General features: G+C 59.2%; 1 protein-coding gene across 2 annotated transcripts in view; it reads left to right on the top strand.

Annotated features, from left to right (window-relative positions):
* INPPL1 (inositol polyphosphate phosphatase like 1) overlaps positions 1 to 23,977 on the top strand; it is an 83,733-nt gene that overhangs the window by 29,026 nt on the left and 30,730 nt on the right. For both annotated transcript variants that reach the window (XM_065581840.1, XM_065581839.1), the window contains 12 exons: positions 3,583 to 3,646; positions 10,618 to 10,762; positions 12,210 to 12,309; positions 13,126 to 13,266; positions 13,822 to 13,912; positions 14,960 to 15,049; positions 15,884 to 15,982; positions 17,031 to 17,181; positions 17,581 to 17,687; positions 19,038 to 19,140; positions 20,750 to 20,946; positions 23,032 to 23,149. In XM_065581840.1, coding sequence (XP_065437912.1) covers positions 3,583 to 3,646; positions 10,618 to 10,762; positions 12,210 to 12,309; positions 13,126 to 13,266; positions 13,822 to 13,912; positions 14,960 to 15,049; positions 15,884 to 15,982; positions 17,031 to 17,181; positions 17,581 to 17,687; positions 19,038 to 19,140; positions 20,750 to 20,946; positions 23,032 to 23,149 — 1,406 coding nt within the window. The remainder of the gene's footprint in view (positions 1 to 3,582; positions 3,647 to 10,617; positions 10,763 to 12,209; positions 12,310 to 13,125; positions 13,267 to 13,821; positions 13,913 to 14,959; positions 15,050 to 15,883; positions 15,983 to 17,030; positions 17,182 to 17,580; positions 17,688 to 19,037; positions 19,141 to 20,749; positions 20,947 to 23,031; positions 23,150 to 23,977) is intronic.

Here is a 23,977-nt window from a genome sequence, read left to right as displayed (position 1 = left end):
AGGTGGGAGTTGTCTTAGTTTAGGAGCACTCCTGGATTCCTCGCTGACGCTCCGCTAGCAGCAGCCGCGAGTAACGCTTTCTGCCTTCTCCTGAGACTCCATCCCATCCTTGTGGACGGAGTTGTTCATGCCTTTGTCACCGCTCAGCCGGACTGCAGCCACGCGGCATACCTGAGCACAAAACCTTCAGCATTCAGGAAACTCCATCTAGTACGGAAACTCCCCAGCAATCACACCCGTCCTCCGCTCCCAACCTGGCCTCCCGGAGAATTGCAGCCCGAGCTCAAGGCCTCAGCCCTTATCTTCAAGGCGCTCAGTAGATTGGGCCAAGGATAGCTACAAGATTTCCTAAGCTGCAGAACAAAGACTGTGGTCAACACTTTCGCTTCGCGGGCCCAGTGGAGCTGAGCTCTACAGTAAGGATAAAGCTCGTCTATGCAGCAGACTGAACTTTCGGGTGGGTCGGTCCCAGACTCTGGAAGGAACTCCCCCAGGAGCTAAGAACCATCACAGACCTCCTGCTCCAGTCGCCAGGCTCATGTCTTTGAGCAGGTCTTCTCTAACATAGACACATAGCAACAGGTCTATTTCAGTCATAAACCCCCCAACCTATATTTAACAATTAAAAAACCACACTTGAAACCCTGACAAAACACGACCCTCCACTGCCCATGCTCCTGTCCCTGGGGAGAGGAGGAACAAACAAATGCCGTGTGACAGGTGTGGGCTCACAGTGCTTAATGCAGGGGCTCTCCTGGGGCGGCGTGAGCTGTAGGAACCTCAGTAGAATAGAGTCGATATGACGCACGTAGACGTTCATAAGGCGTTTGGCTTAAGTGCTGATTCAGAAGTGAGACCCGCACGGCATTGATAAAGCACACTTGAAATGGATTAAGAAGTGGCTAACGGCTAGGTCTCAAAAAGTAGCCCTCCCTGGAACAATATTAGCCCTTTTCACCACTGTATCACATTGTTGACTCATGTTCAATTTGAGATCCGCTCTAGCCCCAGATCCTTTCCAACAGTACGACCACCTGGCCAGTTATTCCCCATTGTGTCGTTCTGGGTTTGATTTTTCCTTTCTAAGTGAAGTACTTTGCTCTTGTCTTTACTGAATTTCATCCGGTGGATTTCAGACCAGTTCTCCAATCCAGGTCCTTTTTGAATTCTAATCCTGCCCTCCAAAGTGCTTGCAACCCCTCCCAGCTTGCTGTCAGCCGCAGTGTGACAAGCGTACGCTCTGCTCCGTTAGCCGAGTCATAAGGAAGTGGACAAGCAACTGAACAAGAGCTCCCAGTGTGATGCTGTGGCAAAACGGGCGAATGGATGGTGCCTCGTCCTGGCCATTCTGGGGATTAGCTCTGCCAGGCCGACGCCCCTTCCCGCGGTTGCCCTCCGTCTCTTTGTCTGTCTGCAGCCCCTTTCTCGGGACTCCACCCTGCAGCCAGGTCACTCAGCAGTTCCCCTTCCGGGGTGGTCTTTCAGGGTCTCTCTCCACACGCAGCGTTAGGCCGCCTCACGCCCGCTGCCCTCACTCCAGCAGCGACTCTGGCAGCCTTCGTATCCACTCCCCTTAAAACACCACCCTACTGTGGATGGGAGGGGAACTCAGGCCCACCCTCCACTCTGGGTTCCAGTCCAGGGCCCTGTAGTGAACAGTTCAGCTCTGCATCTCCACCACCTTCCTGCTCTCATCCCTGGACTCCTTCCTACCAGGCTCCTGCTCCCTTATCTCAGGGAGGGGCTCTGCAGACTTCCTCCCGCAGCTTCCCGCACTATTTCCAACCTCCTGGCTTTAGAGAAGCCCCACCTGTTACATAAGAACGGCCAGACTGGGTCAGACCAAAGGTCCATCTAGCCCAGTATCCTGTCTTCCAACAGTGGCCAATGCCAGGTGCCCCAGAGGGAATGAACAGAACAGGTCATCATCAAGTGATCCACCCCTGTCGCCCATTCCCAGCTTGTGTTCCCTACAGGCAAGCATCCGTGTAATGAGCTCCTTCCACACAGCCTAAATCTCCCCCGTCTGCAGCCTAATTGGCTGATTGGGCCCACGTGGTCTAATTTGGCTCTTGGAGGGCTGGTCTGGGAAGTACACCCTGTCACAGAGGTGAAAAGGGGAGGAGTAGGGCAGTTTTCTCTCTTTCTGGCATTGTTGTGACTGTTCCTGGTGTCCACACGTCAAACAGGATATTGAAAAACTGGAGAGGGCGCGGAAGAGAGCCTAGCTCTGCCTTCCCCTAGCTCTGCCGCTGACCTGCTGGGTGATGCCAAGTAAGTCCTTTCCCCACTCAGTGACTCAGTTTCCCTCCTGTCCTTTGTCTTATCTCTGTAGACCAGGAGCTGTTTGGGACAGGGACTCTCACTATGTGTGTGTGTGTGTGTGTGTGTGTATGTACAGTGCCTAGCACAATGGGCCTCTGATGTCAGATGGTGCTTTTAGGTGTTAGTGCATACAAACAGTCGCACACTGTGGCCATTCAAAATGTCCTGGAAGCAGTAAGGATCTTCCTGCTCCAAAAGGGCAGTTGCCTGGCACCCAAGCCAAGAGAGGTTCTCCTTTAGTTGCTGGCATTATGGGGCTGATGACACACAGCTGAGCAATTGCAACAGCTAGCAGAGCGCAGTGCTAGACATACACATTCGCCAGTTTGCTCCAATGTCGCTTTTTAAGGTTGCTACGCGGTTTCAGTTGTAACCTCCTTGTCCTGCTCTTTGCTCACTGAAAAACACCGCCGGCATTCAGGGCAGCTGCTTTTTGAATTGTACCAGGGTGAAAAAATTCCCCTGGTGTCTTTCCCCCTCCAGCCACTCGGGGTTTGTGTTGGCAGTAGGGGACCAGAGCTCTGCGAGGGGGCAGGGCGCTCGGGGGCTGCAGCTGGCTTCCTGTTGCGTGGCTTGGCAGGACTTGCGCTGCTTGATTCAGTCCCCGTGGCAGACCCATTGGAAGCTGGCGTGCTTTTGCACCGGAAAGATGGTCCTATAGCTACAGTGTGGGGGTGGGAGCAGGACTCCTGGCTTCTATCCAATTTGGTTCATGGACCTGGGCGAGTCCCGTCTGGGCCTCGTTTTCCCACAGTTAATTCGTTAACGTTCCTAAGTGGCTTTGAGATCCGTGGGTGGAAAGGCGGAGCACCGCTGTTCCTGAGCGCAACGGGAAGTATTGCAGTAGCTTCCAGTGGCTGTAACCGAGGTTGGGGCCCCAGTGCGCCAGGCGCTGTACGGACACACAGCGAGAGACTGCCCCCATCTTGGGTAGCTTCGAGCCCCTGTAAACAAGGGCTGGACAGAGGAAGTCTGATCCCCATGTCCAAGATGGGGAAGAGAGGCAGAGAGAGATTAAGGTGCAAAGGTATTTAGGTGCCTAGCTCCTATGGGAGTTAGGCACCTAAATACCTTTGAGGATCAGGGGCTAAGGGGCTGGCCAGGGTCGCACAGGGAGTCAGTGACAGAGCAGGGAATTGGGCCCTGATCACCTGAGTCCCAGCCTAGTGCATTAACCACAAGCCCATCCTTCTGCTCTGCGCCTCTCGGGGCTCTGTGACTGTCTCGCTAACCCCTCTTCCTTCCGGCTTGCCGCAGGTTCCAGAAGCACGTCCACACCTACCGGATCCTGCCAGATGAGGATGACTTCCTAGCGGTGCAGGTAGGGACCGCTCGCTGCTGTGTGCCGAGACTAGTGCAGCTCCTGCCGGGAGCCCAGCCCTGTCCTCGCTGCTGGGCCCAGATCTTGAAACCAAGCAACGGGGCAGGGTCCTGGGGACGGGGGGTTGCCCCGCTCTCCCTGTCCTCGCAGGCGTATGCTGTAAGCTGTACGGTGTCGATGATCACTTGTTGCTGCTACGAAGGATAAAAGCCCTACTAGTGGTGCTGGCTGAGAGTCTCCTTTAGCTCAAGCCATAGAGGCCTCCACTTCTGAAGCTCAAGGGTCCGAGTTCAGTGCCCGCTGTGCCGTGCGGTGGCCGTTGGGGGCTGGCTACCGAGATGGGGGCTTAGCTCGGGTACTGTCCCTAAGGGCTGGGTCCTGCCGTCCTTGGCTGAGGGGACAGAGGAGGGACTGAGATGTGTAGTGGCTCTGAGGAGGCCGGGTCCTCGCCAGTGAAAGTCCTGGGGCCACCAATTCGGTGGTGTCTGGCAGCTGAGACCTCACACAATGGAGGTGGGCATTGCAGGGTCCATGAGGCTCCTCTGAAGAGCGGGTTTGTGCCCTGCTCCCCAGAGGTGGCTGCATTTCTGGGTAGCTCTTGTGCAGCGCAGTGGGCGACGGGCTCTCTCCGGGCCATGGGTGTGGTTAGCAGTTCTGCTCACCAGGCTCCGAGCCAGGCCGCCCCCGCTAACGGCCTGCTGGGGCCTTGGCCTCTTGCCCTCCGCAGCATGTGCAGCACTCACGGTGCCGGCTGTGCTTCCTCGGACATCACAGCTGTGATCACAACAGTGTGTGGCTGTGCGGAGACCGACACTCCCCACACATGGCCACAAGGGAGTGTCCTGCCATGCCAGCCTCCCTATACCCACTGGGCACTGCCGTGCCAGCCCCAGCCCCCCATATCCACCGGGCACTGCCGTGCCAGCCCCAGCCCCCCATATCCACCGGGCACTGCCGTGCCAGCCCCAGCCCCTCTGCCACCGCCGTGCTAGTCACAGCCCCTCCCCCACCAGTGATAGTGACCACAGTGCAGTTAAATTTAACATCAGTGTCGGGGGAAGATACCAAAGAAGCAGCAGCGTTTCCCCCCAGAAAGGGGAACTACACCGAAACGAGGAAGCTAGTTAGCTGGAAATTCAAAGGAACGGTCACAAGAGTGAAATGCCTGCAAGCTGAATGGAAATTGGGTAAAAACACCACAATGGAGGCTCAAACTAAATGTATCCCCCAACTATAGAAAGAGCCCCAGTAGCCAAAAAAGTGCCACGCTGGTTAAACAACCGAGTAAAAGAGGCAGTTCGAGGCAGAAAGGCATCGGAAGTCCAATCCTTGTGGAGAAAAGAGAAAGGAGCATAAACTCTGGCTAGTCAAATGTAAGGCAGGCCAGGCAGAATTTGAAGAGCAACTAGCTAAAAACACAAAAAGTGACAGGAAAATGTAAAAAAAAAAAAAAAACACATCAGAAGTAGGAAGCTGCCACTGGACGATCGAGGTGCTAAAGGAGCAGACGAGGAAGACACGGCTGTTGTGGAGAACTGAATGAATTCTTTGCATCCGTTTTCATTGCAGAGGAGGTGAGGAGATTCCCAACCTGAGTCATTCTTTTTAGGTGACAAATTTGAGGAACTGTCCCACATTGAGGTGTTGTTAGAGGAGGTTTTGGAACAAATGTATCAATTAAACAGTAATAAGTCACCAGGACCAGATGGTATCACCCAAGAGTTCTGAAGGAACTCAAATGTGAAATTACAGAACTACTAAGTGTAATAATCAGCCTCTATACCAGATGATGGGAGGGTAGCTAATGTGATGCCAGTAAGCCCAACTTCATAGAATCGTAGGACTGGAAGGGACCTCGAGAGGTCGTCTAGTCCAGTCCCCTGCACTCATGGCAGGACTACGTATTGTCTAGACCATCCCTGACAGGTGTTTGTCCAACCTGCTCTTAAAAGTCTCCAATGATGGAGATTCCACAAATTCCCTAGGCAATTTATTCCAGTGCTTAATCACCCTGACAGTTAGGAAGTTTTTCCTAATGTCCAACCTAAAACCCCTTTGCTGCAATTTAAGCCCATTGCTTCTTGTCCTATCCTCAGAGGTTAAAGAGAACAAATTTTGTCCTTCCTCCTTGTAACAACGTTTTATGTACTGGAAAACTGTTATCATGTCCCTCCTCAGTCTTCTCTTCTCCAAACTAAACAGACCCAATTTTTTCAGTCTTGCCTCATAGGTCATGTTTTCTAAACCTTTAATCAAGCCTGGGAAGGAGGGGAAATGTGGCGCGCCCAGGGGAGGAGGCGGGGCCGGGGATTTGGGGAGGGGTTGGAATGGGGCGGGGCCGGGGGGCGCGGGAAAATTTTTTTGCTTGGGGCGGCAAAAAACTTGGAGCCGGCCCTGCTCTATATAAATCCATGGTACGCCCACATCTTGAATACTGTGTGCAGATGTGGTCTCCTCATCTCAAAAAAGATATATTGGAATTGGAAAAGGTTCAAAAAAGGACAACAAAAATGATGGGGGGTATGGAACGGCTTCCGTATGAGGAGAGATTAATAAGACTGGGACTGTTCAGATTGGAAAAGAGACGGCTCACGGGGGATATGATAGAGGTCGATAAGATCATGACTGGTGTGGAGAAAGTGAATCAGGAAGTGTTATTCACTCCTACTCATAACACAAGAACCAGAGGTCACCCCGTGAAATTAATCGGCAGCAGGTTTAAAACAAACCAAAGGAAGTATTTCTTCACACAACGCACAGCCAACCTGTGGAACTTGTTGCTAGGGGATGTCCTGAAGTCAAATAGGTTCAAAAAAGAACTAGCTAAGTCCCTGGAGGATAGGTCCAACAATGGCTATTAGCCAAGATGGGCAGGGATGCAGCCTCATGCCCTGGGTGTCCTTAAATCTCCAACTGGCAGAAGCTGGAACCTGACAACAGGGAATCGCTCGATTCTTTTCATTCCCTCTGTAGCACCGGCGCTGTCAGAAGACAGGATCTGACCCAGTCTGGCCGTTCTTATGTCCCCAACAGGACACCCCCCCACACAGAATGCTACACGTCACACAGACGAGTAGACACAGTACACAACAGGGCACATCCATACACAATACACACATCACACAGTACCCACCAGGACACCCCACCCCCGTACTACAAGTCTACTTTGTGTAGCATCTTCCCAAGACATTTCCCCTAGGCAGAGAAGACGGTGTGGAAAATCCAGACCCAGCTGGGGCAGAGGGTGACTGGGAAGCCCGGGTGAAGACCAAGGTGTATTGGATAGAGGGCATGGAAGCCCCCAGTTGAGCTCAGGGCCCCATCCGTCTGGGCACTGCCCACACACTGCCCCCCAGAGCTCACCGTCTACGGGCTGGTCTCCATGGGGAATTTTACTGGCAAAGTTACGCTGCTCAGTTTCTGCCTTGGGAACACATGTGCTGGAGTTACAGGGCCTTGTTCTGGCTTTCGATACGACAGATGCTGACCCGGGAGAAGGCTCTGTTATCCCTGCAGTAGGACTATCTATGTGGGGGCTTACAGCTGTGTAACGATGCTGGTGAAATTCCCTGGGTAGATGAGCTGCCAGGGAAACTGAGGCACAGAGCAAGGTAGTGAAGGAGTGGCCTACGAGGCGGCTGCAGGGGCTGTAGAGGATGAGGCTCTCGCATGGCACAGGTGCAACTGAGTTCAAGCGGAGAAGGGGAGAACGGAGAGACGCCACCCGCTGTGTGCCTGGCATGCCCTTGGACCAGCCTGCCTACCTTGGTGAAAGAGCCCTGCCCACGGAACCCCCTCCAGAGGTGCCCAGCTGGGCCGCAGCGCTAGCTGGAGCGTGGGGTTCATGACCACCAGGGCTCTTAGTTCCCCTTTCTCTCTTTTTCCTCAGCACATGTAGCTCTCAGTATGGCTCCCCCTTTCTTCTGCTTTGATGGACTGGGGGGCTGTCTGCTCTGGGGTTCCCCCTCCGACACGGCTGGAGCTTGGCCACAGGGGATCCCCGCCTTTGTGGGGGGACCCCTGCAGTACCGGGAGTTCCCGCGTCAGGGCGCCTGTCGCCTGGTGGCTGGGGGAATGCAGGCCACGTGGCCTGGGCTTTCCAGGGCCGTGCAGCGGGGCCGGCCGGCGCAGAGGCTGCTGATCTTGGCAGGAAGTCAGGCCGGTCCATGTGCCGATGTATTTATAGCCCAACAGTAACCCCTTTGTGCTGTCCAGCAGACAGGAAAAAGCAGCCCCCGGGGAGGGACGGCCACAGACAGGAGAGTGTTGTGTGCTCCAGCTGCCATGCCAGCCTTGCCCGCCGCATTGCCGAGTCAGCATACCCGCCTTCCCCTCCCCCCGCCCCAGCCTCGCCCGCCATGCGCGGAGCCGGGCTGAGATCAGGCAGCACCTGGGGCACTGGGCCAACGCCGCTCCTGGGTACCTGGCAGGGCCTCGGAGCAGGTACTGGACAGACAGCACTGGACAAGCTTCCCCCAGAATGCTCTGCTGCCCTGGATCAGCGGGGCAGATCTCTAGCCGGGGATGGGAACTTGCCAGCCAAGGGCCCAATCGGTGCCGGCACCAAGTCCCCTTCGCATGGGCTACCAAGCGGGTACGGGAGAGGAACGCTCGTCATACGGAGCAGTGACACCCGGTCTCAGCCCGTTGCACTTACTGCAGGACAGGGCACAAATTCAGACCGGTTTTGCAGAATTCTCCATGTGGAAAATGTCCCGTCCCCCCACCCTTCCAACCCCCCTGCACCGGAAGCGCTCTAAACAGGTTGCTGTTTTGCTTTGGAACGACTTCTCCTTTCCAAGTCTCCGTGGAGGTCGTTATTTCGAACGGGGCCGACGTTCCAAAAGGGTCGCAGTCAAAGGGAAGCGGCTGGGGTTGGTTGGCCCAGGACGTTTCGGTTGCCGAGAAACCGCCCTTTGTTCCGCTTTTCACATCGCCCAAAACTTTCATTTTTGTTCTGACCCAAAACTAATTTTTTTTTTTCTTCTAATTTTTCAAACTCGCCACGGCCGTGACCCAGCTGTTGGTGACGCGGCTGGGGCAGTGACACCGCTCCCTGCAGGGCGGGCTGGCTGCGTTTACCTGCTGCACGCCCGTCCTCAGCGGATGAAAGCCGGACGTGCACCAGCTAGGTTCTCCTACCTTCCCAAGACCCCGCAGTGTAGCTCAGCCTTTAACTAGGGAATCCTCACAAAGTTCTCAGGACTATTAGCTCTGGGGAAACTGAGGCATGGCGCAGCAGAGTGACTTGGTCGGGGTGCCATGGGGAGCAGTGTCAGAGCCGGGGTTACGCTCCAGGAGTTCTTGGCTCCCACTTCTCTGCCCTGCGTCTCTGAATCCCTTTGAACTCCCCCATCTTGGTTGCACACCAGGCGCTGGCTGCAAACCCCTGCCCCTGGTGTGGGGAAGACAGGCCCTGGGGCCTAGTCGCAGCACAAAAAGTGGCTTCTGCGGCCGCCTGCAGCTCCCGGGTCGCCGGTTCCTGTAGCTACCCCTCGTCTTGCAAACAGGCTGGTCTGGGGCAGCTAAAAGGGAGCGTAGCCAAGTGGTTAGAGCACGGGGTGCCCAAGCCCCGGATTTGCAGTGAGATTGGCAAGCCGAAGCTGGGATCCATGAGGGCCTGGCACGAGGACGCAGCCACGTTTGATCCTGACGGTCTTCGTCCCGTGTTCGCAGGGGCCCATCCCCACTGTCCTCTCCAGGCTCAGGGGCTCAGGGCTTTCTCCAGCTGCTCTGGAGATGGGATTTCTGGCTGGGAGAAGGCTTAGCCCGGCCTGCACGGGACAGCTGGAGGAACAGATGCGCTGGGCAGGACGGCACCAAGACCAGCCGTCCGCCCCTGGCCAGGACATGGGGATATTGGAGAAGCTCCTGTTAAAATCCCTACCAGCCAGGCACAGGCTGGGAAAGGCCAGGCGGCGGGGTTAATGGGATCCGAATGGAGAGAAGGGACAGGAGAAAGCACCCACCCACAATCCCCACCAAGCCCCTCCCACAGTACAACTCCCCTCCCCCCCCCCGTCCCTTCTCCCCAGAGTGTCCCTCCCGGAGATCTGCTCTGCCACTCACACCCGAGTCTGCATTGCATACAGCAGGGCCGCGGCCCCATCCCGGGACGCCGAGGCTGGGCTGGGAGCGAAGATGCTGGGCTGGGGCTGGGAATTGGGAGATGGGTGCCGCCCACCGGCTGTGTTTATAGCAGGGCCAGTGCTGCTGCCTTGCCCCCAGCGCTGCCGGATACACCCCCAGATGACGGGGGGGCTCCCCCGTTTCCTTGCACGGCTCTTGCTTGGGTGGGGCCGACGCTCGCTCCATCTGGCCCAGCCTCTCGTCTCCAGCATGGGGAAGGGAGAAAACAAAACCCACCACGCATGCTTCCCCCAGCCTGTCACCTCGTCTCCTCCTAGGCACGGACAGGCCCCCTGAACCCTGCTCCTTCGCACTCCTCGTGGGGGCAGGCATGCCCAGGTCACAGAGACAAAGTTTCAGTCCCTGTTTGGGCAGCGCCTGGCACAACGGGGCCCTGATCTCGGGAGGGGTCTGGGCAGCGCCTGGCGTGACAGGGCCCTGATCTCAGGAGGGGTCTGAGCAGCTCCGGGCACCATGGGGGCCCTGATCTCGGGAGGGTTCTGGGCAGGGCCTGGCACCACGGGGGCCCGGATCTTAGTCAAGGTTTCTAGGTGCTGCTGTAATTGAACAAAGAACGGCTACAGGGACTGAGCGTGGGGAAGGATGAAAAGCCCTGACTGGTTCGGGGCCAGGAGGAGGACGGGGGCGAAGGCCCAGGAGGAGAAGGCGGGCGGGAGAGTCAGAGGCTGCCGCTGGGATCTCTGGGCTGAAAGGAAGACGCCCATGGGCTGCACCGAGCGGTTGCGCTCGGTGCAGCCCATGGGAGCGGTGTTAACCCGGCATGTCTGTGTGTGGCCCCCGCTCACGCTGACGGGTTCCCTCCTGCCCCCTTGTGCCCCCAGACGTCGCAGGGAGTCCAGGTGAGGCGCTTCAAGACCCTGAACGAGCTGATCGCACTCTACCTGCAGTCCAACCAGGGCCTGGTCTGCACCCTGCTCTTCGCCGTCGAGCGGGAGAAGGAGAATGCCGAGGACAGAGACTACTCGGGTACGTCCTGGCAGTCGGCCCCCGGCCTCGCCGGCTGGGCTGGGCCTGCCCTGGGAGCCAGGGTCGGGGGGGAGCTGGGGTGGTAGAAGGCGGGATACCAGGGTAAATGGGCCCACTGCTGTGAGCCAGGGTCTCTGGAGGCAGAATATTAGGGTAGCTGGGCCTGTTGGTCCAGTACAGGGGGCAGGGTGACATTGGATGGTCCTGCTGCCTCCCTTCGCACACACAGCCCATCTCATCCCTCCTCCCGCTCCCCTTCACACCATGCCGAGACTAGAGGCAGGTCTGTCTGCTGCTGCTCCTGCCAGGCCGCATGGGGCCTGTGGCCCTGGGCTCCCCAGTGGGGCTGGGACCCCAGCAGTTGACCAGCTCGAGATGTGGTTGTCTGGAGCAGCTCACGGCCGTGAGTGCCGACCAAGGGCAGAGCCCCCGAACCGGCCGTGTGGTCAGTAATTCGCTGTCACCGAGCCAGCACCAAATGTGAGCTGGATCGCGGTCACAGCCAGTGCCCTGGGCTGCTCCCGGCTGTCGCGCCCCCAGGCACGCTGGCCTCAGGGAGAGCTGGGTCCCGTACACCAACGATGGCAAAATATTCGCGTGGTTCCCGTCCCAAGAGACGAGCTGCGTCCCCCGAGGCAGCCGGTCCCTCGGCGCTCACACCAAACACAATCCTATGGCAAACTGGCTGCGGATTTATTCGCTGGGAAGGAGAAAGGAGAGTTCGTTCCAGGTTAAAGCAGGCGACACTGGCTCCAGAAGGTGGCCGAGCGGTAGCATTGTGTCAGCTCTGGATGGCTGGTGGGGCTGAGCCAGGCTGGCCTGGGGCTCTGGGCTTGTGTCCTCCCTCCAGCCCTGCGAGAGTCCAGTCCCGTCGGCTGCTTTTTTGTTTCCCGCTCCCAGAATTGGAGCTGGCGGGAGGAGCCGGTTTGCACTGAGCCTCGTGAGGGGTCACGGACCCAAGTCTGTGTATTGTGATGTCCCCCAGCGGCCCGGGGAGTTGTGACAGCCCTTCTCCGGGTGGGGGGCAGGAGACGATCCCACCTGACTGGGTAGTTCCAGAGCAAACAGGGATCAAGCAAACCCGGAGCTATTCCCTTGCAGCAGGGGATACGGAAATGATCAGGGAGATTCATGCCGGCAGTAACTCGCAAGCCTTTGGACACATGGTTACAGGTTCAATACCCCTCTGACCCGTACTCCCAGGCCAGGGAAACAGGCGGGTGCCAAGCAATGAACGTGTCCGTGCTCAGCAGAGGCCCAAAGCCTTGGCAAGAGCCGGCCCCTGGTTTGCCAGGCTCACCGTGGGTATCAAATCGAGACCCTCAGACGGTGATGGGGCTCCCAGCCCCTCCAGGGCTGGGTGAGCTGGGGACCCCAGTTACTGCAGGCAACGTACGAGGCCCCAACCCCAGCTCCGCCTGTGACTGGCTCTGCCCCTTCCTTCCAGATGGGGAGGATGAAAAGCCCCCGTTACCGCCACGCTCCGGCTCCACCAGCTTCTCCCCCGCCAGCCTCGGACCAGCCACGCAGGACGGGGTCATCGAGAGGTAAAGCACCTCTGTCTCCAGAACCACTAGGCGGGGCCCAGAGATCCCGCCACATGGGGGAGCTGCTGGTGCCCCTCACTCCTGACCCGCAGCCCCATCTCTGCCCCCCGTGCCCCTCGCTCCTGACCCGCAGCCCCATCTCTGCCCCCTGTACCCCTCACTCCTGATCCACAAGCCCCCTTCCCCCCGCTCTGTCCTTGATCTCCCCGGAGCAGGGAGCCAGTGAGAGCAAAGATTTGGTGATTTTGTCCTCCACCCACCAGTCTGAGACCCATCCAGCCCATGCCTCGAGTTGCGTCCTGAGGCAGGCTGGCTTTCCTCACTCGGTTTTCGGACAGCTCGGCTAGTCCGATCCCCCGGCTGGGGAGGTGGCTCCGGGTGGAGCAGGCTGAAACAGCAAGAATCTGTCCCTTCTGATGCTCCCCAGATGCACCCCACTGCTTCCCCCCTTTGCACACCCACTCCCGCTTTGCTGCACTCGCACGCTTGGGCTGTCTTCCCCCCCGTGCATACACTTGGTAATGCACGTACACCTTTGCACACTTGGGCTCGCATGTGCACAGTCACCCTCAATTACACCCATGCGCCTTTGCCCCCCGTCCGTTCCCACTCTTTCCCGGGTGCCCCCACCCTCGGAGTGATGCCCCCCTCCAGACGGGGGGCGTCCCATGGAAGTGCTCTCTCCTGGCACCCACTGTCGCCGGAACTCAGCCCTCCCACAGGCGTTCGCTCTCATGCCCCAGTGGACAGCCCGGGATGCAGCGGGCGTTTCCGGTGCTCGGCGCCCGGTTGCTAACCTTTCTGCGCCCCCTGCAGTGCCACCAATGGCCTCAGCACGGTCTCCCACGAGTACCTGAAGGGCAGCTACACCCTGGACCTGGAGGCTGTCAAAGCCGGGGCCAGCAGCCTGCCCCATCTCAACAAGACCCTGGTCACCTCCTGCAAAAGGCTACACAGGTAAGAGCCTGGCCTGGAGCCTGGCGCCCCCTAGTGGCTCAGGCTGCATCTTGGCTGCTGATCCCCACCTCTCCAGGGCTCTCTCTGCCATGGGGTGCTGTGGCTGGGAGCTACCACTAGGAGGCAGGCAGGACGCTGTGGGCATCTCCTTGCCCAACAGGGGCTGGCCCCATGGCGCCTGTTCCCTGCTGCATCTGCAGGCCCCTGGCCAGCATGGGACAGCAGCGCCCCTCTGGGGTTCCTGCTGTAGTGGTGGGGTGTGGGGCAGGCCCTTGGGGGGATTGGAGGACGGGGGGGGGCATAAGTCCAATCCCACTGCCAGTCCTGTCAGCGCTTGGCTGCAGGAGCTTCATTCTCCCCCTTAACCCTGCTCAGAATTCGTCCCGGGGGGGGTGTGAAGCTGCCGGCGTCGCTTCCCGGGCACCTGTCAAACCCGCGCCGGCCCCTGGTGCGGCTGGCTCTGACCTGCCACAGGCTGGGGCGGGGGTGCCAAGGGGTTTCCCCGTTCCGGGGCTGGCTGGCTGGCTGACGTCCGTCTGCACCTCTGCCTTGCAGCGAGGTGGACAAGGTCCTGTCCGGGCTGGAGATCCTCTCCAAGGTGTTCGACCAGCAGAGTTCACCTGTGGTCTCTCGGATCCTCCAGCAGGTAAGGTCAGGGGTGGGGAGTAGTGGCTGCGGGGTGCCGCAGGGGGCCAATACCCCACCCCTCCGGGACTTAGGACCCCTTCCCCAGCCTTATGTCTGCCCTGTGTCTTCTCAATTACTGCTGCCCCTCCCCTTGGGCCTTGCTGTGGGGGACCTGCCAGGTGAAGGCCCATCCTCCCCCCCCCGAGATCTGGGGGCTGGGTCTGTCTTCCCCATAGCAGCTGAGATAACCCGTGAGTTGGGGACCCACACGCGATAGAAGACTGAGCTGGGTGGGGCGGGGCTGTGGGGCTCCACCGTCTGGCCATCAGAGCAGCTGTTGTGGGAGACGGTGTCCCCTCTCTGGCGTGCCCTGGGGGTGGGGGTCACAGCCTGCCCGCCATCCCGGACACTCTGGGTCTAGACTCGGTCGCCCTTCGCCCCTTACGATACCAGCTGGGGGACTGGCCACCTGGCGTCCCCTGCAGGCGGGTGCCCTGTGGTCCTGGATACGTTGGCCGGGCTCCACCCTCTCCTCCCAGCATGCTCTGTTCCGGCAGCTGGAGAACCTGGCTCGGAGGAGGCAGTGTGCGTCCCCGGGGAGCGGCGGCGGGGGTGGACAACCCAGAGCGTTTTGCCCCTTTGCCACCGTCCTGGCTGGCACCAGCTCGCTCTGAGGCCTCACCGAGTCTATTCCTGTTCCCCACTAGCCCCAGAGCCCGAGGGAAGGGAGCCAGGCGTGGGGCTGGGGGTCTGGGCACCTGAGTTCTGTCCTCTCTCTGCTGCTGATCGGTGACGTGACCTGTGGCTCTGTGCCTCAGTTTCCCCGTCTCCAAAAAGGGGACCCGGACCCTGATCCCCCATTTGGGACCCGCTCCCATGAAGGGGGATGCAGCGGCATTAAGTCGGGAGAACAAACTGAGCCCTCTTTGTGGGGACGGGGGAGCCCCTCTGGCCTACGCCCCCCCCCCGATCCCGCACCCTGGCTGCGTGCGGTGTGTCTGGCGGGGGCCGCCCGGCTGCTGCGCCGTCTAAGTGTTCTCTGCTTTGATCCCTCTCGTGGCTGCAGACCGCTGGCCAGACAGGAGAGCAGGAGCTGGAGAACCTGGTGCTGAAGCTGTCTGTCCTGAAGGACTTCCTGTCCAGCATCGAGAAGAAGGTGGGTGAACTGGCCCGGACGCCCGCAGCCCGTGTCAGAACAGCGGCTGGAGACGCAAACCCATCTGGTCCGTGTGGGTCTGTATTGGCCCAGTGGGGCGGGCCTGGGCTCCGGGGACGCATGGCGGTGTCACCCTGCCCGGTGCTGAGCTTAGCTGCGTCGTGCTGCTGCTGGATTCGGCTGTGGAGGCGAGGGACGGAGCCGTGCAGCTGGACGGAGCTGGGATCCCGTGGTCTGAGCGCAGGGCTGGGACCCAGGGGCTCTCGGAGCCGGCTCTTGGCTCTGACACTGATTCCCTCGGGGGCCATGGGCAAGTCACATAGCCACTTACCTCTACAGTGCCTGTCAGCTGTGCAGAGCTCCGGCTACTCCCATCGACTTCCCGGGGGACTGAGCTCCCTGCCAATGGCGCCGGGCAGGGGGGCCTGTGCGTCTGACCCCCACCTTCTGAGCCCTGCCCGGGCCCTCCGGGATTTGCAGCCCCCGCCAGAGCCAGCCAGCCTTTGCGTGGCAGCGCGGTCTCCACCTGCTCGTTGAATGCTCTGCCTGGGCCCAGCCCTGGCTCGCACTGGGGCTGGGCCGGGCCCCTCGGGTGGCAGATCTCCCGCCTCCCACGTGTTTTCCTCCCGTCACGCTGACGGGGAGCGCGGGGGAGCCGCTGAACTCCAGGGGAACCAGCTGCAGCCCACGGCGCGGCCCAGAGACGGCTGAGGAGGTGGGGAGGGGCAGGGGTAAAACCGGGAGACCCCGCCCAGGCCAAAGGCTTTGAGGGGAGCGGGGGACCCGGCAGGTGCCGCTTGTGACCAGGCCGTGTCAATTCTCTCCCCCTGCCAGGCTTTGAAAGCTCTCCAGGACATGAGCTCCACGGCCCAATCTATCCTGGCCCAGCCCTCCTCCCGCAAAGCCAAGAGCATCCCCGTGCAAGCGTTTGAGGTAAAGTCTTCACCCCGTGGCCTGGGCCCCAAAGCTCCCACGCCCCAGCCGGGGAACGGCGCTCGTCACGTGCCAGTTTGCCCCCGAGACAGGCTGGAGAGAGTCGGGAGTTAGGGTGAGCCGAGGGGGCTGGGGGCTGGGTTTCTAGGAGGGATCACGGCTAAGGTCTGGGGTTTGGGCCTCTGCTGTGAAATGGAGGCGGGATTCAGGGGTGAATCGGGGCCAGGGTTTGGGATTGTTCTGAGGTGAATCAGGGCCGGGTTTGGGATTGTTCTAGGGAAATTGGAGCCAGGGTTTGGGTTTGATAGCACCAAAATCTCATCAGAAGTGTTGTGACCGTATCTAAACCAGACTCCCCTCCCCTGCCAACCCAGAACCAAAACCATGGAGTGGATTTGCATCGGGGGGTTTCAGTCTGAGCGCTCCCTCTCCCCACGACTAGCCAAAGGGGTTCAGATGCGAAGCCCTGGGCTCTGGCCCTCCAGAAGCAAAGCAGAGCCGGTGTCTGTTCCGGAATCGCTCCGAAGCACGTGCCGGCTCCTGGAGGATCAGGAACGACACATTTATGGAGCTTCTCTTGGTCCGTAGAGCTGAGGCGCAAACCAAGCAGCTGTTCGCCCAAGGAAAATGGTGACCAATCGTGTAGTCAGCTGCTTGACCCCACTTGGGTTCGTTAATACGCAAATAACCAGCGTCAGTCAGGTTCATTGCTCTGACTCCAGAATAACATAGTGCAGGGGAAAGGTTCTGTACAATCCCCGTCTCCGGGAAGCCGTCTCACATTCACCTCATGCAGAAGGTGCTCTCTGGGGGCCTTGCCAGAGCAGGGGTCCTGTCTGAGGCTCCACCTTTCATCACCCTGGAGCTCCCCGCCAGTCATCTCGGGCGGTCTCTCTTCCCAGGGCTACCAGGTAGAAGACTAGTCACGGGGCCAAATTCCTCCCCGGCGTAGCTCTATTGAGCTCAGTGGCGTTAGCCCCAGGGCGGGGCGTGGCCGCCCGAGCAGCTCCGAGCGTCCCATCCACGCAGGGCTGTCTCTCTGCCCCAGGTGAAGCTGGACGTCACCTTGGGGGACCTCACCAAGATCGGCAAGTCGCAGAAGTTCACGCTGAGTGTGGACGTGGAGGGCGGGAAGCTGGTGGTGCTGAAGAAGCAGAAGGACTCCCAGGAGGACTGGAACACGTTCACCCACGACAAGAGTAAGAGCCAAGGGCCCCCGCTGGGTGCTGCGCCCGGCCCGTATGCCCCGTGCACTCAGGGACCAGCCGCAGCCCTCCTGGCGCTGCTGATACCCCGGGCCCCCTTGTTTCTGTGGGGTGTTCAGTGTGTTGGGGCTGCCCTGTAGCATGCAGAGATAAGAAATGATTAGATCTGGCCCCCAAACTGCGTCACTCAGGACCTGATCGCTCACCCGCAGTGCCTCCTCCTGGCATGATACCGTGTGTGCCAATGACACCACGCCCGTCCCTCCAGCCTTGGGAGCCCTGGGGTCTTCCCTCTCCTGCTGCCTCTGCAGCCTCGGGCTTTCTCCTGGGGTGGTGGGAGAGGAACGGGGCTCTGGGGTCACGTCTGCTCTGATTTTCTGTGCCGCTCTCCAGTCCGACAGCTGATCAAGTCCCAGCGGGTGCAGAATAAACTGGGGATCGTCTTCGAGAAGGAGAAGGATAAAACTCAGCGGAAAGATTTTGTCTTCGTCAGCGCCAGGGTGAGTCATGGGTCTATTATTACTGTGTCTGGTGTGGTCCTGCCCACACAGCTCCGAGGCCGCAGGAAGGGAATGTGGCTAAATTAAAGCATTCGAGTGCGGTTCTGGTCCGGAAAGAAACGACATTAAAAAAAAAAAAAACCCTGTCTTAGGAGATCTTCCCAGGACAGCTGACTGCAGTGACGACAGGCCGTCTTCACTCCTGCAAAGCCAACCTGGCACTGGGAGGGGGACGGGGCGTCTCTTCCTCCTTATGCATCATCAACAAGGCTGTCTGCAGAATGTCAATTGCAGAAACCCCAGGGGCGTCACAGCTTGGCCACCCCGAGGGTCACTGAGGGCATGATTAAAAGGGGTTGCATTCCAGGGCATGGTTTCCTACAAAATCTTTACTGCTAGTGATGATGCAGGAGAAGTAAAGGACCCAGCTTAACTCAGATTCCAAGATGGGTCTGTGAGTTGAACGGAGGCCCAGCAAGTTAATAGGGGTACGGAGGTGCTGCCTTTAAAACCAAGGCCACAACCACACATGACCATTAATCATGCCCCGGCACCAGATTCCCCCCTGTAACTGGTTATGGAATTCTTCACTTCCTGTCCTAAACAGCTGCATAGTTTGCTGTGCCCTGTTAAACACAAACCACGTTCCACCCCGGAGGTGGCTGCATTCCAGTGATGGGTGAACTATTGTATAGCCTTTACCTGTCCGAGCCCTTCCTGACTGACGAGTGGGTGGCCACGACCAGGGATTGTACCTGGGTCTCCTGTCCATGGCCCATCTTCTCCTGCTGCCTAACCTACAGTCACGGAGTATAAGGGAGTCAGGGCCCAGCACCCCCCACTTCCTGCGATTCACCATGACTCTCAGCCAGCCAGTAAAACAGATGGTTTATTAAACAACAGGACCACAGTCCAAAACAGAACTTGTAGGTACAGAAAACAGGACCCCCTCAGGTCCATCTTGGGGGTCAAGGAGCCCAGACCGGTGGCGCTTCCCCCCTTTTCCCCAGCCAGCTCCAAACTGAAACCCCCTCCAGCCCCTCCTCTGGCCTTTGTTTCTTTTCTGGGCCAGGAGGCCACCTGATCTCTTTGTTCTCCAACACCTTCAGTTGGCACTTGCAGGGGAGGGGCCCAGGCCATCAGTTGCCAGGAGACAGGGTGTCGGCCATTCTCTGTGCAGACAGCATCACACCTGCCTAGGGCTCTGCAACAGTCACACACCCTTATCCCCCCACCTAGATACTTAAGAAAGGCATAGGGGAAACTGAGGCACCCACACGGTATTCAGAGAAAACATTAAGAACATTCCCACTTCCTCACACTTGCCTCCTTTGCCTGCCTTTCCTCCAGAAGCGGGAGGCGTTCTGCCAGCTGCTGCAGCTGATGAAAAACAAACATTCCAAGCAGGACGAGCCCGACATGATCTCCGTCTTCATCGGCACGTGGAACATGGGTCAGTGCCACGGGGTGCCTGGGGCAGGGCTTGTCGGGAGCGGCCCTCAGGTGGCATGGGAACATGGGCAAGGGTGATGTGGAACGCTCAGTGCCCTGCGGGAGTTCCCCTCAGCCCGGGAAGCATGGCCCAGAGTCACAGAACGTATCCAGACCCGCTAAACACCTCCTTGAAGTCTGAGATCCCACCTGCGAGCCACATACCCTACCCAGCTTTCCTCCAGCCCCCTGCCGTCAGGACATAAGGAATCACGGCCCGTCTTAAACAGGAAGCGTTTGTTTAAACAAAACAGCTGCCAGCTCCAAGCACTAACAAACAGGCTTCCACCCTGCTCGCATTCCACTTTTGTCTGCCTTGTTCACCAGGAACCACACCTGTCTGGAACTCCATGCAATACACCAGAGGTGGGCAAACTACGGATGTGGTCCGCGGGACCATCCTGCCCGGCCACTGAGCTCCTGGCCCCGGAGGCTAGCCGCTTCAGCTAGCTCGCTCGCTCCGCCACCGGCACAATGCTCTGGATGGCCGGGCAGCGCAGCTGCAAAGCCCGGCTTGACCTGGTCTCTGAGCTACGCGGTGGCGGCGGTGTGGCCTGGCTTCAGCCGGGCGGCGCGGCTGTAGTGCCGCCAGCCACCGGTGTTCCAGGCAGCGCAGTAAGGGGGCACAGAGCAGGGGGGGGTTGGATAGAGGGCAGGGGAATTTGAGGGGGTGGGCAGGGGTCAGGGCAGTTGGGAGGGAACAGGGGGGTTGAATGGGGGCAGGGATCCCAGGGGGCAGTCAGGGGACAGGGGAGAAGGGGTGGTTAGATGGGGCAGGAGTCCCAGGGGGCAGTCAGGAAGGAGGGGGGATTGGATGGGGTGGCAGGCGGCAGTCAGGGGCAGGGGTTCCGGGGGCAGTCAGGGGACAGGGAGAAGGGGTGGTTGGATGGGGCAGGGGTCCCGGGGTGGGGGGGTAGATAGGAGGTGGGGGCTGGGCCACGAACCCCTCCCCTAACCATACAATTTACGAACCCCGATGCGGCCCTCAGGCCAAAAAGTCCCCCCCCCCCCCCCCCCCCCGCAATAGACAGTGACATCTAGTGGCTGAATAGCTTGCTGCAAGTGAACGTATCATATGTATAGCTACCCTAAGTTAGCCATAGCTCTGTCTTTCTGTACCAGGCTACCCCCCTGTTTTAGCAACCTGGGCAAGGCAGGATGGTTGCCACCTCCTGACACCTGTTCGCAGCCCCCTGAGAAGACCTTCCTGTCTGATCCCCGCCTAGTCCCCGATCTCTGTGAACACGCAGTGGGCATTGTGTGGTGGTTCTTGTCTGGCCCCCCACATTGCAGTCTCTGAGCACCTCACAGTCTTCGATGTGTTTATCCTCACACACTCCTGTGAGGCTGGGCCCGGCTCTTTCCCCAACTGCACAGAAGGGAAACCGAGGCACGGAGTGGCTAAACGGTGGGCCCAAGAAAACCAAGAGAGTCTGGTGCAAAGCAGGGAACTAAACTCTGGTCTCTGACGTCCCAGGCTGGCAGCCCAACCACGGGCCCGTCCTCCTGGGACTGAGCAGGGTGACCGCATCGGTGACCGCGGCTCTGTTGGGCCATGCCCTCTCCCACAGGAAGCGTGCCTCCCCCCAAGAGCATCACGTCCTGGTTTACGTCGAAGGGCCTGGGGAAGACGCTGGATGAGATGACGGTCACCATCCCCCATGACATCTACGTCTTTGGCACCCAGGAGAACTCGATGGGGGACAAGGAGTGGGTCGACTTCCTCCGGAGCGTGCTGAAGGAGTTCACGGAGATCGAGTACCGCCCGGTAAGAGCCCGAGTGCCGTGGCAGGGCCTGAGGAGATGACCTGGGATTCGGGGCTCTGCAGTTCTACCTGGCTGCACACTGGGCCATGGTCGTCTTGAGGGGAAGCTTCTGGAGACGACAGCTTCCCAGCATGCCATGCTCCAGCTGCGCGCCACTCGGCTCAAGAGGGAGCATTGCATGCCGGGAAGCTGCCGTCTCCAGGGGCTGTCCCGCCATATTAAGACCCAGGATATCTGCCATCTCCTCTGGTTGAGGGCCAGCCGTTAGACTCCCAGCCTCCAAATCCAGGTGGATCCCAGGCTGTGGATGGCCGTGGGATAGCGGAAGGGCTCGGGGAGATGGTTGCTGGGGTGACCGTCCTCCCAAATCCTCAGCATGGCTGGATTTGCCACTTTCACCTCGACTGGTGGATGGGAGACGGCTTAGGGACCGGGTGTGAAAGCCTGTGGCAGGTATGATAGACTGGGGGAGGATAAGCCCCCCCAGACAGGATGTGGTGCACCTCCCTTTGGAGCACCGCCTGCTGTTGAAAGGGCACCTGGGCAGTAGCCCCCACCCCACATTCTGCCCTGAGGTCCCGCTCCACTCCACCACTTCCCCCGCGCGCCCCTCCCCACTCGCGCTTCTCCGTCCCTGAGAGGCCAAGAGGCACGCTCAGGGGAGGGGGTGGGGAGAGGCATGGCGGGGGGGCTCCTTGGGGGAGGGGGCAGAGAGAGGTGCAGGTGGGGGGCCCCTCAGAGGAGGGGGCTGAGTGGGAGCCAGGCCTGTGGCAGAGTGGGGGTGGAGCGTGAGCGTGGCCTCGGGGCAGGGCCATGGTCCAGGCGCCGGTCGCCCCCCACACTTCTAGGGAGCTTCCAGCACTCAGGCCCAGCCTCCCCAGTCATGCGGGGAGGCACACGCTGCCCATGCCTGTGGCCACAGGTCTCTCAGCCCTTTAACCTCCTGAGGTAGAGGCGTCAGCTCGTGAGGGGTGTCAGCTGCGTTGTCTTTGGCCAGCATTTCCCATTCGCACCCTAGCATTCACAGTGTTGTGCACTGGCGTCTGTACTCCCCCCAGAGGTGGCTGCATTATTCATGCATGTGTAAGAATTCAATGGGAGCTGGATGTGCGTGGAGTGTCTGAAAATCGGGCTCTCAGCTTTCTTCCTTTGGGATCCTTCAGCACCAGCAGAGCTGTGTGAAGTGTAAGGCGTTATATTTAACAGGGCTTTTATCCCTTTCCTCCAGCCGTGGTCAGTTCAGGAAGAGTCCCGAGTTTAGTGACTGCTCCGTGAAAATGTCCTGACCAATGAGGGGTCCCAAGCACCTGCAGCAGCGCTGTAACCCCAACCCTGGCTTGGTGCAGAAGGGTGTGGAGCTGGAGACGGAGCCCATCCTGCCTTCACCCGGCCAGTGGCAGCTCCTGTGTCTCGCCGGCTGGGCCAGGCCTGTCTCCGCTCCGAGTCGGAGGTTTCCCCTGCTCCTCTGTCATGATGGAGGGGTGGCTAGGCCAAACCTGAGCATACCTGGTCACCACGCTCGGAGCAGGGAGCCGGGCCCAGCCCCGAGGCACAGGAGCCACTGCTGTGGGGGAGTCCTGAACACGCAATAAAGTCACGGGCAAACGGGAAAATCATGCTGTCCAGGATTCTCCTCTTCTCGCCAGGACAAACCTGCAGCCGTTAATATAACGCTAGACCCAGTGACTCCTTAAGGCAGAAAAGACTTAGGAGGAAGAGAAGCCTCCTGTAAACATCTGGTTTGTGCCTTGGTGGTTCAGAAATGTCCTTGTTGGAACAGGGAAGGGGGAGTAGCAGCTATCCAACGTGTCTGCCCCGGGGACAGATTGGACTACAATTCCCAGCAGCCACCCTGGCTGCTTTCAACCTCACCAAACTTCATTTAAACCTCGGTTTGCAAACACTGAGCAACAGGGACACTCCTGGGCATCTCGGTGGGTTTGTTCTCATTGCCGCATGCCTGGTTCTCGCTGTCGGTGGGGTTTCAGGGTCGGTGACTTTAAGGCAGTTGTTGCCTCCGAGCCAGGCTCCGGCGCCCCCGCCAGGAGAGCAGAGGGGTAATGTTATCTTGTTGGCCCCCTGCCAGATCGCGATGCAGGCCTTGTGGAACATTAAGATTGCCGTCCTGGTGAAACCGGAGCACGAGAACCGCATCAGCCACATCAGCACCTCGAGCGTGAAGACCGGGATCGCCAACACGCTGGGTAGGGGCCAATCTAGGCGCTGCCGGGGCTAGACTAGGTACCTGGGACAGACTGACTCGGCCCTCTGCACTCACCTTTAGCACGGCTGGCTGTGTGTGCATTCTGGTATCCACGTTGTGCCCCATAGGGCCCTTCTATGCAAGTGGTAGATTCCTCTGGTCTTGGAGTAGCAGGTCACTAGTCCCTGTCGCTGTCTGCCTGTGAGTGATTTATACAGCAGTTGTGTCAGTGCACATGGATTCTTTGCACTGTGTCTGTATGTCCTGGCCCCACAGGCTCCAGTGGGGCTGGCACCCAAAATTAGCATTTTCTGACTCTGGGGGCGCGGGTTAGATCTGGGGTTTGAGAGTGGGACAGTGGCAGAGGGGACTGGATGGCTCAGAGGATTGGGATACAGCGCAGGGCCTTTCAGATGCAGTTGGCCATCCTGATCCAGCCTGGGGCACTAATCGTGACTGTCTGTGCCTCTTCACTGGCCTTTGTGAAGCGCCTTGGTGGGTCTCGCGCCAATTCCGGAGCGGTCAGGTGTCCGCAACAGAGAGGTCAATGGCCAAATGGGCCCCGGAGACCAAATTTCTCTTCCTCCTCTCCAGCACAGGGTTGGGGCAAGTTACCACCAAGGTGGATTGATTTAAAGCATCAGTTGTAATGTTGAGCTAAATCAACAAGCAGGAAACCGTGATTTAAATCAGGAGTCTCAAACTCCCGGCCCGCGGGCCATCTGTGGCCTGGGAACCTCCCCAATGTGCCCCATGGGGCTCCAGCAATTTTGGGGCCGGGTCTCTCCCTTGGCCCCGCTTGCCACCCCTGAGCACTCCCACCCCTGGC

The sequence above is a fragment of the Chrysemys picta genome, chromosome 1 (genome assembly GCF_011386835.1).
Source record: "Chrysemys picta bellii isolate R12L10 chromosome 1, ASM1138683v2, whole genome shotgun sequence".
Taxonomy (NCBI): Eukaryota; Metazoa; Chordata; order Testudines; family Emydidae; genus Chrysemys; species Chrysemys picta.
The sequence above is the reverse complement of the archived record's forward strand: the minus strand, read 5'-3'. Positions and strand labels throughout refer to the sequence as shown.